General features: G+C 33.7%; 2 protein-coding genes across 3 annotated transcripts in view; one reads left to right on the top strand and one right to left on the bottom strand.

Moving 5' to 3' along the window:
• Positions 1–13,799, top strand: part of LOC139140406 (natural resistance-associated macrophage protein 2-like) — a 33,564-nt gene that overhangs the window by 6,394 nt on the left and 13,371 nt on the right. Inside the window, exons 4-11 of the mRNA XM_070709630.1 lie at positions 881–1,003; positions 2,844–3,070; positions 3,698–3,768; positions 5,755–5,822; positions 6,212–6,367; positions 9,027–9,185; positions 9,751–9,837; positions 10,536–10,655. Coding sequence (XP_070565731.1) covers positions 881–1,003; positions 2,844–3,070; positions 3,698–3,768; positions 5,755–5,822; positions 6,212–6,367; positions 9,027–9,185; positions 9,751–9,837; positions 10,536–10,655 — 1,011 coding nt within the window. The remainder of the gene's footprint in view (positions 1–880; positions 1,004–2,843; positions 3,071–3,697; positions 3,769–5,754; positions 5,823–6,211; positions 6,368–9,026; positions 9,186–9,750; positions 9,838–10,535; positions 10,656–13,799) is intronic.
• LOC139140409 (large ribosomal subunit protein eL14-like) overlaps positions 1–13,799 on the bottom strand; it is a 46,303-nt gene that overhangs the window by 29,390 nt on the left and 3,114 nt on the right. Inside the window, exon 5 of one of the 2 annotated variants that reach the window (XM_070709634.1) lies at positions 13,028–13,259. The exons of the other annotated variant lie outside the window; for it this stretch is intronic. Coding sequence (XP_070565735.1) covers positions 13,167–13,259 — 93 coding nt within the window. The 3' untranslated portion in view covers positions 13,028–13,166. Of the gene's footprint in view, positions 1–13,027; positions 13,260–13,799 lie in introns of those variants that run through there. 2 annotated transcript variants of the gene reach the window in all.

Below are 13,799 nucleotides of genomic sequence, written 5' to 3'. Positions count from 1 at the left end.
GACCTCGATGACCTTTGACCTCAAATATACATATTTGTCCATAACGCAGTAACCACAAGTGGTACACCCTTCATATATGGTATGATGGGAGACCTTATGATGCTTCATACTGTACCTCATTAATTATGCGTATATCTAATTCTGAGCAAACCCATAGAGCTGGATGTCTGATTTTTGGTATATAGGGATAACTATAGGATAGAAATTTTTTGACCAAATGTCATGTGACCTCGATGACCTTTGACCTGAAATATACGTTTATGTCATAAATACGCAACCACAAGTGCTATGTCCTTTATATTTAGTAGGATAGGAGACCTTATGACAACACACGCTTTACCTCATTAATTATGCACACATCTAATTCTGGGCAAGGGAATAGAGCTAGAGGTCTGATTTTTGGCATATAGGGATTAATTAGCAATACAATTTTTTTTCAAAATGTCACGTGACCTTATGACCTTTGACCTTGATTATACATATATATGCATAACTCAGTAACCACAAGTTCTATACCCTCCAATTCTGATAGGATATTAGACCTTAAGATGTCACATCTTGTACCTCATTATTATACGCATATGTATTTCTTGGCTGGCCAATACAGCTGGAGGTCTGATCTTTTTTCCTGATTTAGAACCATAACTTAGACATGCCTCATGTGTTTCAAATTGGGAACAACGACATAGACCTATGTGCCCATAGATCTCAACATATACACTCCAGTGATACCTCTTAATGACCACATTCCCCGCCCCATCAAGACTAATACTCCTATTACAAGTGGGGACTATGTCATTGTCAATGACTTGTTATCTATATTTTGCCCAAATTTGAAACCCGTACTTATATATGATACACATCTGATCCTTTACCATAGACCAGGTTCAGTTTCCGTAAGCTGTGGGCATTCTGCGGCCCAGGGTTCCTGATGAGCATTGCATACTTGGATCCTGGCAACATCGAATCTGATCTGCAGTCTGGATTCAATGCAAAATTCCAGGTAAGGAAAACCTCAGAAGTCTAGATATTTCTTCAAAGAATTTTATTTTAGAAAACAGAGCTTTATATGTGGAATGAATGCCTGTGTGTCATGTAGCATGTCCACAGTCATTGTCAAACAAGTAATTTCAATGTCAATGTGAAATGATAATATAATGTTAACATATGTAATTGGAAGGTGTAATTTTGCAGAATGTCATAATATTAGATATATGTCAAAAGCCATGGTTGTGTCACAGTGTTTATGACTGCAGTGTGGTGAGGTTTAATTTCTTAAACTCTGGTTAATAAAAGCTTATACATTCATATTGCTTTAAGTATGGATTCACACCTTTCACTGCTGTCGCAAGTCAACTGGGTACTTCACGCTTTCACCCCTACTCATCAATATAATGGTATACCCATGCTGTTGAGAAAACAAACAAACAAACAAACAATGGTGAGATGAAAGTCTGGTGTTGAAAGGGGTAAAGCGTTATACATGTGAATCTTAATACAGTCATAGATAGCTGTCAGCAGCAATCTATGATATACATCTTGTCAGCAGTCATTCGAATGACCTTTAACCCTTTCAATTTATGCCTTGCAATTCAACAGATGGGATAAACAGCAGGTACAAAAGATTCAAAAATAGTCAGTGAATACAACAGTTGTCTACCTCATTTAACCTTTTCGCTACAATCTCATATTGTTTGGTCAGAAGTACATTAATATTTTGATAATTTTCTCAGGTTTTTAGTATTGTACATCATAATGTGTAAAAAAAACGTTCAACTATTTTTAGTGGTTGCAAAGACTTGTATAAGACAGATACAAAGGCTGTTTAAATCAATGATAAAGACTGGACTCTGATATTTATCATGAAACATGTATTTTTAAATATAGATGAATAAGCATACTCTGTCACATAAGCTTACTCTGTCATAAATATAATTTATAGAATGACAACCCTACATGTGTTTATGGTGTATTTAATCATAAACTAGTTTGAAAGGCAAAATTCTATTGTTAAAATTCTTAAATTATTAAATTTTCAAGGGTTTGTAAAAGATTTAATATCCCACATACAGTCTCATTCCATGTGAATGTATCCCGCAAATTGTCAAGACAGAATCTGAAATATTTGAAGTTTTTCTGTACAATTAATTCAGAAAAGCACAACAATTGTGCAAATTAAGATTTTGTTGAAGTCAATATAATATATGATTGTTGGACACCCAAAGACCATCACTCATTGATTTTGGACAATTTTATCATCAATTTTTATCCGTGACATCACATCAACCACTCATATTTCATTTTAAAAATAGTGCCTAGGTACATTGTAACCTTTTAGTGTGATATTTTTGAATTTTAGTGACAACCAATTTGAATCACTCAAACATTTCTTCTATTGGTCAACATGGACCACTGCTTTAGAATTTAATTTTAACCCCAACAGCAGAGTGTTGGTGTTGATAGTGTTACAATTCTGCAAAAATAAACATTTGTCAGAAATTTGTTGTTAACTACTTGAAATCAAGCATACAAGAATCACAACAATTATGCTGTATTTCATCACAAGCAGCAGCGGTGAACACAGGAACAAAAAAAATGAAATTGTCTGAGGGGACTGCAGCAAGCAATGTTGAATCTGTGATGCTGAATTTAGCAACAAATCTATGTTTGCAGTCAAACGTTTGTAGTCAGTGCTACGTGCATTTCACATTTTTTGCACTTTTTATTAGTTTTACCTTCATTGATAACTTTATCTGTTGTCATTTCGCTGTGAAATAAAAAATAATTTATTTTTTTGCACAAAATGTGAATAGGTAATGCTATTTGCTGTACCTCTTTCTCAGTTACTATGGTTGTTGCTATTAGCGACATGTCTTGGGTTATTACTCCAACGACTGGCAGCGAGACTTGGAGTGGTGACTGGCATGCATTTAGCCGAAGTCTGCTATCTTCAGTATCCCAAGGTGCCTCGACTGATCCTGTGGATTATGGTGGAAATAGCTATCATCGGATCTGACATGCAAGAAGTCATCGGAACAGCAATTGCGTATAATTTGCTCTCAAATGGAAAGTGAGTATAAATTGAGTGTAAAATTGAAAGAAAATGATGCACTCAGTGACTAGTCACCGTTCTTCTTAGAGAAAGAGGTTATCATTTGCTGACTTGACAACTCCACTAAAATGTCAATTGCCAATTGTTCTGTCAAGAATTTACATCATACAGCTAGTTTGAAAGCTTTTCCTCCGCGTGTACCTAGTACATTGCACACGACAAAGAAATGCCAGGAATCCATATTTACTAAAAGTAATGTGTACGTTGTGTGTGTGTTAATATATATATATATATATATATATATATATATATATATATATATATATATATATATATATATATATATATATATATATATATATATATATATATATATAAAATCTGTCTCATGTAAATATCACTTTGTACTGGACAACCAGGAATACTGTGGTTGTCAAAGGCCAAACTAATCAAAATAATACTCCAGTACAGGTAAATAGTTATGTCATCATGTTTCTGCTCTTGAATTCCATAGTCATTATGATGAATTTAATGAGCATTTTTGAACATAAAAGATATTTCTCACACTGTGTGTTTTACTTAATTGCAAAAGACACATTTAAATTATGGCAGGAAATTAATAAATTTGCAATTTATTTTTTCCAGAATTCCTCTGTATGCCGGAGTGTTGATTACAATCACAGATACATTCATATTTTTATTTCTAGATAAATATGGTAAGTTTTTTACATAAAAGTCAATATTTCTCATTTCATACTCATAAATTTAAAGGGACAAAGTCAGCCATTTTTCATGAATTTTGTTTGATGTGAGATACTACGTATATTGTTTGACATGTTGAAAGATAGTGAATGAATTGGTGACCATGCATGTATTTGACCCTGGTTTTAGACACGATAAACGAAACCATCGCGAAAATGAATCAGTGGTCGTGACCATTTATTCATTTTCGTGATGGTTTCATATATCGTGTCTAAACCTTGGGTCGAATATATGCATGGTCACCCATTTATTCGGTATCTTTCAACATGTCAAAGAATATAAGTAGTATCTTGTATCAAACAAGATTCATGAAAAATGGCCTACTTTGCCCCTTGAAACAAAATCTTACATAGTACAATATTTTGCAATATTGATTGGCAGGATGCAATACTGTCACTACCAACTGAATGTATATTGACAACACACATTCATTTTTACACTAACCACAATGCTGTACCATGGTTCTAGAACTTGTCACTAACCATTTTACCTGATCATAATTGTGTAGCAGTTATTAGCTTGTATTCGGTATGTATATAAATACCAAAAAGAGCTTATATGGTGAGTCGGTGGAATCTGTATGTATGTATGTATGTATGTACGTATTTGCGGATGTATGTCCGTCACATGCAAAAGCTCCAAAACCGCCACACCTACCATCTCAGTATTTGGTGTACAGGTAGACCCAGGGGTTGAGATGTGACGTTGTTCAAATGAACATGTCAGTTTCAAAAATTTGCAAATGAGGTAAGAAAAAGGGGAAATCCTGCAAATGTGCAGGAGTGGTGGCAGTAACTAAAACAGCCCATACATCTGAGTAGGAGGTTTATGACCTTTAACCTATTTGTATGCAGTGTACCTATCTTGGGTAGGAGTGGTGGCAGTAACTGAAACAGCTTATGAGTCATTTCCTGTCATTGTTCATGAACTGTTACATATTTATTGGCAGACCTGCTCAAACTAAGAGGGACTGAGTTGAAACATTCCTCTGCTATGCATGTCGCTAAAGTTGACCTCCAGTACCTAAGTTTCAGACCATATTTACTTTTGTCATTCTTGTTTTTCTGGTTTAACCCCTTGAGCTCTGTAATTTTCTCCTGCCAAAATTTTAGTGCAAAATTTTACCAATTTTTATGAACTTTTCTGTAATTTTTCAATAATATTTGACCATTGAACATCACAATTATTTGCTACAGTTTTTTTCTGAACATTTTGGCAAAAATTTGAGAAAAATTGACTGGGAAAGGGGACAAAAATAGACTTTGGCGCTCAAAGGGTTGAATATTTCTTGAATGGACCAATTCAACCCAAATATGAGCACACTGTCCTTGGCGGTATTTTGTTAATATATACCATGCTATCAGACAGTATCCATAAAGCAATCTCTCACAAATCATACAAAGTTGTCCCTGTGATAAAATGTTTTTGTAACCAGAAGAGAACAGCTGTGCCATGATTTTCATTTGTTCAAGGCTTGAGTACTGTACACAAAATTGATAATATTCCATCTTCATTTCTTTTTTCTGAGAAATATTGACCTTTCAATCGAAGATTGTTAAATTTTAACTACCCTTGTCTTGAGTGTGTTTTCATAACTGGCAGTTTATGAGATCAGCATAATCTGAAATACATATTTACCACCACAAGATGACACAATATGACAGACTGTAGAAATTTGAAGAACTCAATTTAGCAGTCTTTCAATCATTTTCAATCAACCAATTTTTATCCTTTGTAAGTTGAATTACAATTTTATCATTTTTCCATTACAGTCACTATTATGACAAATTACTGATATCTATATTTTGAGTTTTAGTTTACCTTGGCAATAAATTTGTATGCTCACTAATGTGGCTATTTGCAAATATAATTTCTGTATGTACAAGCACAATCTACTAGAATATGTAGTACTATTAACTTCCTTTGATTTGTCTTTTTAGGTCTTAGAAAATTAGAAGCCTTTTTTGGGCTGTTGATTACGATAATGGCAGTGACATTTGGATATGAGGTAAGGTTTTACTGCGAAGGTCAAGGATGATGAAGCCAAATTGCCATGAACATGAAAACTTACATGAGTAAGAAATGTCCTGTAAATAATTAATGTCAGACATTTTACATGTTATCAAAAAAAGTGACAGTCATCTGTTTTCCAACAAATATTAAATGTTTGCCAAGAATAACCTGTTCATCAGCAGACCCATATCCTCCATTGAAAAGTCAGTCTATATGAAAGAGAAATGTACTGTGGTACCATATGGTATTGTACATTCTTCAAAATTTTTTTTTTTCAATTTTTCATTTATTCATTCATTTATTCAGTCAGTCAGTCAGTTATCAATCCATCCATTCATTCATACATTCAATTATTGATTCCTTTATTCTGATTTGACATTGCAGTATATAGTTGCGGCACCAGATCAAGTCAGTGTATTGAAAGGGTTATTTGTGCCAGGCTGTGGCACATGCAATCCCAGAGTGATTGAACAAGCTGTTGGAATAATTGGAGCTGTAATTATGCCACATAACATATATCTCCATTCAGCCCTGGTGAAGGTGAGATATTCCATCCATAGATTCTTGGTGTACTCTCTTGTGAGGGAATTGTAATGATTTTAAATAGGGTTTAAAAATGGTACTTCAAACTTTTTTCAGTTTAAGGCAGTAAATAATACAATGTCCTCGAAAACATGGAATTTTCATAATTTTATTTGTAAGCCAATTGATAACATTGTAATTTGGAGCTTACAGATGTGCACTTACTGGTGTAGGAGTTCGGTAAGTTCTGAAAATGCTCCAGCCACTACAAATTTATTCAAAAACATCAGACACTGTGTGACTTTGTGTGCAAACTACTTCCCATATCCCTGAACATGAATTTGAATGGCTGTATCAAAAACAATGGATCTGAAATCTTTTCCTTAATCACCTTCAAAATTTGAACAGGCTTTATGCCAAATCTTCAAAACCATGATGAATTTTCAAGTTGATTCAAAATCTGCTGAAATACACCCCAACAGAATCAAAACTGACTTATTTTATAAACTAATGATTATCACAGAAATCCAAGAATTGAACATAACCTAAATGGTACAAATCTTTCCTGCAAGAGTGCTCTGTTTAAACATTTTAAGCACTGGCAATGGCACTATTCACACATCCAATCCTTTGACATTCCATGAAGATGAGTTTATCAATTCTGTGATAGACACAGGAAGACTTTATAATGCATCATTTGTGGTTCAGTGCAAAGATAAAGATGAACATGGATTATAGATGTGATTTTCAATGAATAGTGAATGTAAATTCATAAATACATGTTATGAAGACAATATTCATGGTGATAAGTAACTGTGGGTGAAATGTTAGGTGGACAGGTCTCATATGATAGGTTGAAAAGCAGCTGGATGGGTTACCTGATTACCAGAATGGTGAGATTGGGTTACCATGATGATTTACACATGGCTAGATACGTATGTTATGTGAGTGTCAAAATCAACAGAGTTTTGAAAGTGAATACATGTATATTAATTGCTTTGTAACGAATAGTGTGATAGAACACATTGGTTCAAAATGTTCAATGTTTTGTCACATGGTTTAAGAAAATACGTTGGTTTAAATTAACTGTTTTCTCAAGGGTTGGGGATGTCACAGCTGAAATAACCAGATTCAATTCAGAAGTATACTCAATTTTTGATACGGCATCTGTCCAATGCCTGTCAACAGTCTGAATATGAGTGTTTATATTTGAAATGTCAAATTAGGCAAGTCGTTGGCCTCTGTTTTTTAATCAAAATTTATCATATTTTTTGTGATGTCGTTCGGTCAAATGAGATTTTTTCACAAAATTCAATGTGCAAAGAAGGATCAAGAAAGTGAGATGGGTTTATTCAGGGGTTTAAATCTGGTGGGTGAGTAGGTTACATTGGTTTAAGCATAATGAGATGAATAGTTTTTAGCAAAGCAAACAGATTTGTGAATATTTTTCAATAAGTCTGCCAAATCTTATCACCAAAAATCATTTCATTTTACAGAGCTCTATCATAGTTGTCCTCTATGCCACTCTGTTTGAAATAATAACCTCATAGTACAAAGTCCAATTCATCTATTATGAACTGTAAATATTTCTGCCATTTATAAATTTTTTAATGGTTTGATGTTTTTGAATGAACCCATTGTTTCCACTTTTAGTTGAGAAGTAAAAGGAAATTATATATGCTATTATTATAATAATAAATATAACAAGTGACAACTAACACCTTGTAGCAATATAATTTATATTCTGTCATTTTCTTTCAACTCTATGATAATTTCATCACATGTCACTGTAACAGCTGACTATCTGTTATGTGTCAAGGCCTTACATTGTATCAATAGCAGTAGTTCATTCATGTTTGTCAGGATAAGTTTTAGTTATTTATCTCGTCTTTCTTTGTCCATATTTTTGTCACACTCTCAGTTCTTCACAAGGAATAAAATAAATTAGAAAAATCATTCTTTGCTATCAGTAAAATATGTACCTATTTTGTTGGATATTTTCACCAGCATAGTGTGGCCCAAAGTCATTAGTGTCGATGGTTAATGTGCATCTGTTTACAGGGCATTAGAATTAGTTAAAAATTCATGGGTCCTTTTCCCCAATGGTTACCTCTATAACAAAGCAATTATAGGTTGCAGGAGAAATATTACTATAGTTCAAACCTTAGCAAAAGCACTGATATGAAAGAGATGAATTACCTTGAACCATTGGATAGTACCATATACGCTAGGGAAAGGGTCTATGATAGTATAGCATATTATTCTCTACTAGTGGACGATTCAATGTTGATGTTCAAATTATTAGTTAATCCCAGGTATTAACAATGTTTCAGTGTTTTGAGTAAATTTTTGATTTTTATATAAACTTTTTATCCAATGTAGTGCTTGTATGATGTGTTACAGTGCATTGTTTGTGTGAACAGTTGAATTCACACAATGAAAAGAAATTAATTCAGTAATAGTAACAACTAATGCACCTCAAAGACATGGAAGTGTGTTTGCGAACGAAATACTGGATATTGGTTTACAAACTATTGTTTATTAAAACAATAACAGAAAATTACAACCACTATGGTGTATAAGCAATGGAGTGTAAGGCAGTGTCTGGATCATTTGTATGATAAACCCATCCCCATCATTGGCTAATTTACAAGTTTTGTGTGTGTTTATTTGACAGTCCAGGGCAATAGATCGAAACAAAAAGAAAGAAGTCAAAGAGGCCAACATGTATTACTTTATCGAAGCAACAATAGCATTGACTGTGTCCTGCACCATCAATGTGTTTGTAGTCTCAGTCTTTGCTGAAGGATTGTATGGAAAAAGCAACACAGAAATTGTAAGTATGAATACAGGTCGAAAGTGGCCATTTAAAAATTTCAGAACTCGTGTGAATATTGTTTGTTTCAGAGTCTCTGATACGGACGTAGTTGAGTGATCATGCTTGAATTATTTATATGAAATGCTAAATTTTGTTGTAGATTATAAAATATTAGATGAAAATAGTAATTGACATTGCGTGGTTTGTCACTTTGAGTAAAAATGGTCACTTGATTTTGCCTCTGAGTACTTCATGAGCATGTCTGATTTATCCTATCCCTGGTACAGTTTAATAGTAAGGTGTTTATGAATGTGGAGTTTTTCGTATACTATGGTAGCGTTTGATTTTTTTCCTTTGATTAGAACACTGCAATGGTTGGACCATGTCATTTCACTATGGAATTGGCCCATTCCCATGTACTAAACATGTAAAGATGCCATTGATGCCGGCAATGTTAGCTTCCCTAAACTCTGCAAATATTAGTATATAACATCTGTATTTCACTTTCACTGTCTTTTATTTCTGTTTTGGAGTAAGAATTTACATAACATGACTCATTTCCATTCTCTGTTATTTTCCATAGTATCAAAAATGTGAAGAAGCCAACAGTCCATATTCCCATCTTTTCAACCGCAACGAATCTACCGTAGAAATGGATTTATACAAAGGGGTAGGTTTTCTTGATGTTTTTGAATACTTTTTAATTTGAATTGCTTTTGAAAATGGTTCCTATTCTTGTTATGTACCTATCATTGAAAAGCTATTATTCTGATTCACAAACATTTCATTGTGTTCTTTGTTTCTGAATTAAAAATTTCCAAATATTGTAAAATTTTACATGAAGCAATGTAACAGTCATACTTCACATGTTCAACTTTTGATTTATCTTGGCATGGCAATATGAATGGTAAATAAAACAGACAATGTCATCAGTTTTATTTCTATCATCAATTTTAAATCTTGATGGGAGAAAATTTGATAACTGATTGATGGATTATGGATGCAGTTATTTTAAATTTATGAAATCTATCCCGCAGTCTTTGTTGAAAATTTGATTTCCTTCCCCACAGCTGTGATATTTCACACTTGAAATCTATCTGTTTCAAACTAACAAGCTGAAAAAAGAAAATCAGGAAATTGCTGTACATTGTTGTTTACGTACCAGTATCCTGTGAAAATCATGAACTGAGATATTGAACCCCAAGCTGCCCTAAACATATTTTTCCTAAAGTAACACACAATGCATTACATTATTTAACTTTGGGCAAGGCAAAGGTTGATGATAATAGTTTCCAAAAATAACAACACCGGTCATTTTATTAATTTGAAAAATAATAGCTGTTATGTTTTTCCACGTATCGTTCTTAGGGAGTATTTTTAGGCTGTGAATATGGCAGTGCCGCCTTATACATTTGGGCCATTGGTATCCTAGCAGCAGGTCAAAGTTCAACCATGACAGGAACATATGCTGGTCAATTTGTTATGGAGGTGAGTAAATACATAAAACAATTTTTTTATCAATGGAGAGACATATTTGTAATTGTATAGCATTTTCTAACGCAATGTTTCAGAAATAGTGTATAGCCCGGTAACATAACAGGGTACAGATCACACCTTTTCTCACCTCTGTGGTATGGCACTGTTACAACGCTATTGTTTTGTATGGTGAACTTGGACCTGTACATTGTATGTAAGGGAATGGGTGAAAAGTGTTGAAGAGGATGACCACTTACTATAGTTTGCGTAAAAACTTGCTCAACATTTAAAGTATAGAGCTTTTTCCTACCCTTAGGATGATTAATAATGTAAGATACAATGTTGGGCAAATTCATTTTTAATTAACAAAATTGTGGTGTGTGTGTCTGATATAGCAAGGTCATATTATGTAACAGTTAGTTTTTCTGAATGTGTAGCATCAATCACTTTTCATTTCAGTGAATGGTGTTGGGACAATAGCAGAATTTTTATGCAAATATTTTTGCTGGGTTAATGACAGAGTGCACTTTCTCCAATGTGAATTTATCATTTCTGAAAGTTGGTATTTGGAAAACACCCCTGCAAAAAGATTGGACTTTGTGGCAAATGTTGCACTGTGAGAGGCGTTTTTCATAATGTCAGAAAAATAGCTCCCTCCAAAAAACAAATTGTCAAGTTTTCTGATCAAGATGGTGTAGCATTTCTAGCTTAGCTCACTGGTTGTTTATGAAGATCGCACAAAGTGAATCAGGTTTTCTAGCGGCCTCTGTATGAAGTTATTTGGTTATATATTTCATGATATAGTTTCTTTAATGTAATTTGTCTTTTTTGCCAAAAAACCTGCCTCACCTACACGATCACACCATTGTCAAAACTTTCACTCTTCCCATGTCATAAAGACATCACAGTCTTTTATGAAATTATCACTTAATTATGCAAGACATAAATGAGCCCCCATACCTACTGGGAGTGCAAGTCTCCCCATGCCATCATTCTGATCATCTCTAAAAGTTTGTGATTCTACAAAAGCTGCAATCAAACACCAAAAAGTATCTGGCTCTTTTTCACTTGAAAGACTCTGAAATGTTCAATTACTAATTTGAAGAACACAGTTGTAAAAATCACATTGAAAACAGACAAAATATTCAACCTGTGATTCATATAATGCAAATTTACAGACATTTATAGACAGGAAATATAATTTCTCGCGGTTCGATAGTATAGAGAGAAATTGATGTCTTCGCGTTACGTGAATTTGACACGTGGCATTGATAATTAATGCGTGGGCGGGGCTACGGAGCTTTAAGTGGGAAGTTAGCTGCCCCTCTGGCTGATCCATCATTAATGAATAAATGGAGTGGAACGTAATTCATTTATTAGAATGAGAGTATAGAGAAGACGATACAATCCATGATGGGGCTTCTAGGTACTTGTGCAAGGGCGCCCTCAATCAACAGCTCATCCAGTCTATAAAGCATACAACCAATACCACATTTACATGTAGAACTTTTAGGTTATAAATGATTAAGAGGATAAACATGAGGAGTTAGATGAAAATTTTACGAGATGGGTTTCATAAAAGTGATAAACAATTGATTGGTAAATTTTAATGATGGAGGATTGTTCAGGTTTGACTGTCTTGTATGAAAAATTCCACATTCACAATACCATGGGCTATTATCATATCACAGCTTGTGGTTACTGCAACTCTGTTGTCTAAAAATCTAATATACTTTGACTTGAAGCAAGTCGATACCTTGACCATCTTTGATCATTGTGGAACTAGTATAATCTGATATCTGTTTTCCTAAAGACAATACAATTAACTGTGAGTGTTACTATATCAAGATTTCTCAACTCTTTATGTCAATTTGAAGAGATTTAAGTTTGAGTTGATGGTTAGTAACATTGATCTAAAGGAAGTAGGATTTGTGGTTATGATGTAAGAGCTTCCATTATTTATATGGAAAAATCTCAAATTTGTCTGAAAATTTTGACAGAACTTGCAGAAGTTACACTTACAGAAATTGGGAAATTAGTAGCTTGTTACCAATAATTTTATGATTGCAACGATAGAATGACATGTTTAAGGACCCAACTATAAGCTGCGGCAATAAAGACAGTTGCAAAAAGACAAAATTTGTCGGGCTTTCTGTTGACAACGCCACCTGTTGTGTGTGCATTACTTGATTTAGAAACACAGCTACAAGCATGATCAGTTATGTTCTGGTGAGATTTCAAAATTAGTATGTAATTCACTAAAAATCCCTTAGCAGATTTTCTCCGCCAATCTTAATTTAACTCTCACGTTTACAACAATGTGATCTCAATATACTTGACAAGAAAATACAAAGCCATAAAGGAACATTCAAGAAGCATGTAGATTTTCAGTACTCTGTAATGTTTATTTACAACCGGCACAGGAGAATTACATGTAAATCAAATATTCAAATTTTCTCATCATTTGGTGTCCATTTCCTCTTTGACATATCCCAAGTATTTTGCTCTCTTTCCTGCATCCGATCATTTTCTCTTTGCTGCTATCGCTGCTTCATGGTCTCCTCTTCTCATCTTTTTAATCTGTTTATTGTACTCTGTCCTGACGATTCTGTTTCTCTGTAAAGTGCAAAGAAAAATTGAGTCCATTACTAGTTTAGTCAACAACATCAGTGCGCCCTCTAAGTCAATATGACACACTATTGAGTCAATAGTGATGTCTTTGAGTGGAGAAATGTTACACTGGACGGAGATAACTGAAGGAAATTACATGAAATTCATACATTGACTCGAAGAGTTCGGAAATCTTATTGGATGTAGGGCTCAATTGACAATATTGTGTAGAGAACACACTCAAAATGTTGTTGTTGAATGAGAAAACTGTTTAACATGCACAGTTATTTTCAGAAATCGTATTCAGAGTTCAGGAACTGTCATTTTGATATTCACGCTATCTTGCCATTGTCACTGTAAGAAAAATTTATTCCACAAAATCAATCAATCAAGAGAGCAAATACTTTTTTCAAGTGTGTAATAATAGAGAATTCTTTCCAGTATTGAATCATTTAATTTCCGACACAAACTTTTTTGGTGATCTTCCTCATGTATTACATAAAATGGAACATTATAGAAAGCATAAACATTTTTTTTAAATTCACA

Source organism: Ptychodera flava, chromosome 9 (genome assembly GCF_041260155.1).
Source record: "Ptychodera flava strain L36383 chromosome 9, AS_Pfla_20210202, whole genome shotgun sequence".
In the NCBI taxonomy this organism is placed as follows: Eukaryota; Metazoa; Hemichordata; class Enteropneusta; family Ptychoderidae; genus Ptychodera; species Ptychodera flava.
This window is presented reverse-complemented; position numbering and strand designations above follow the sequence as displayed.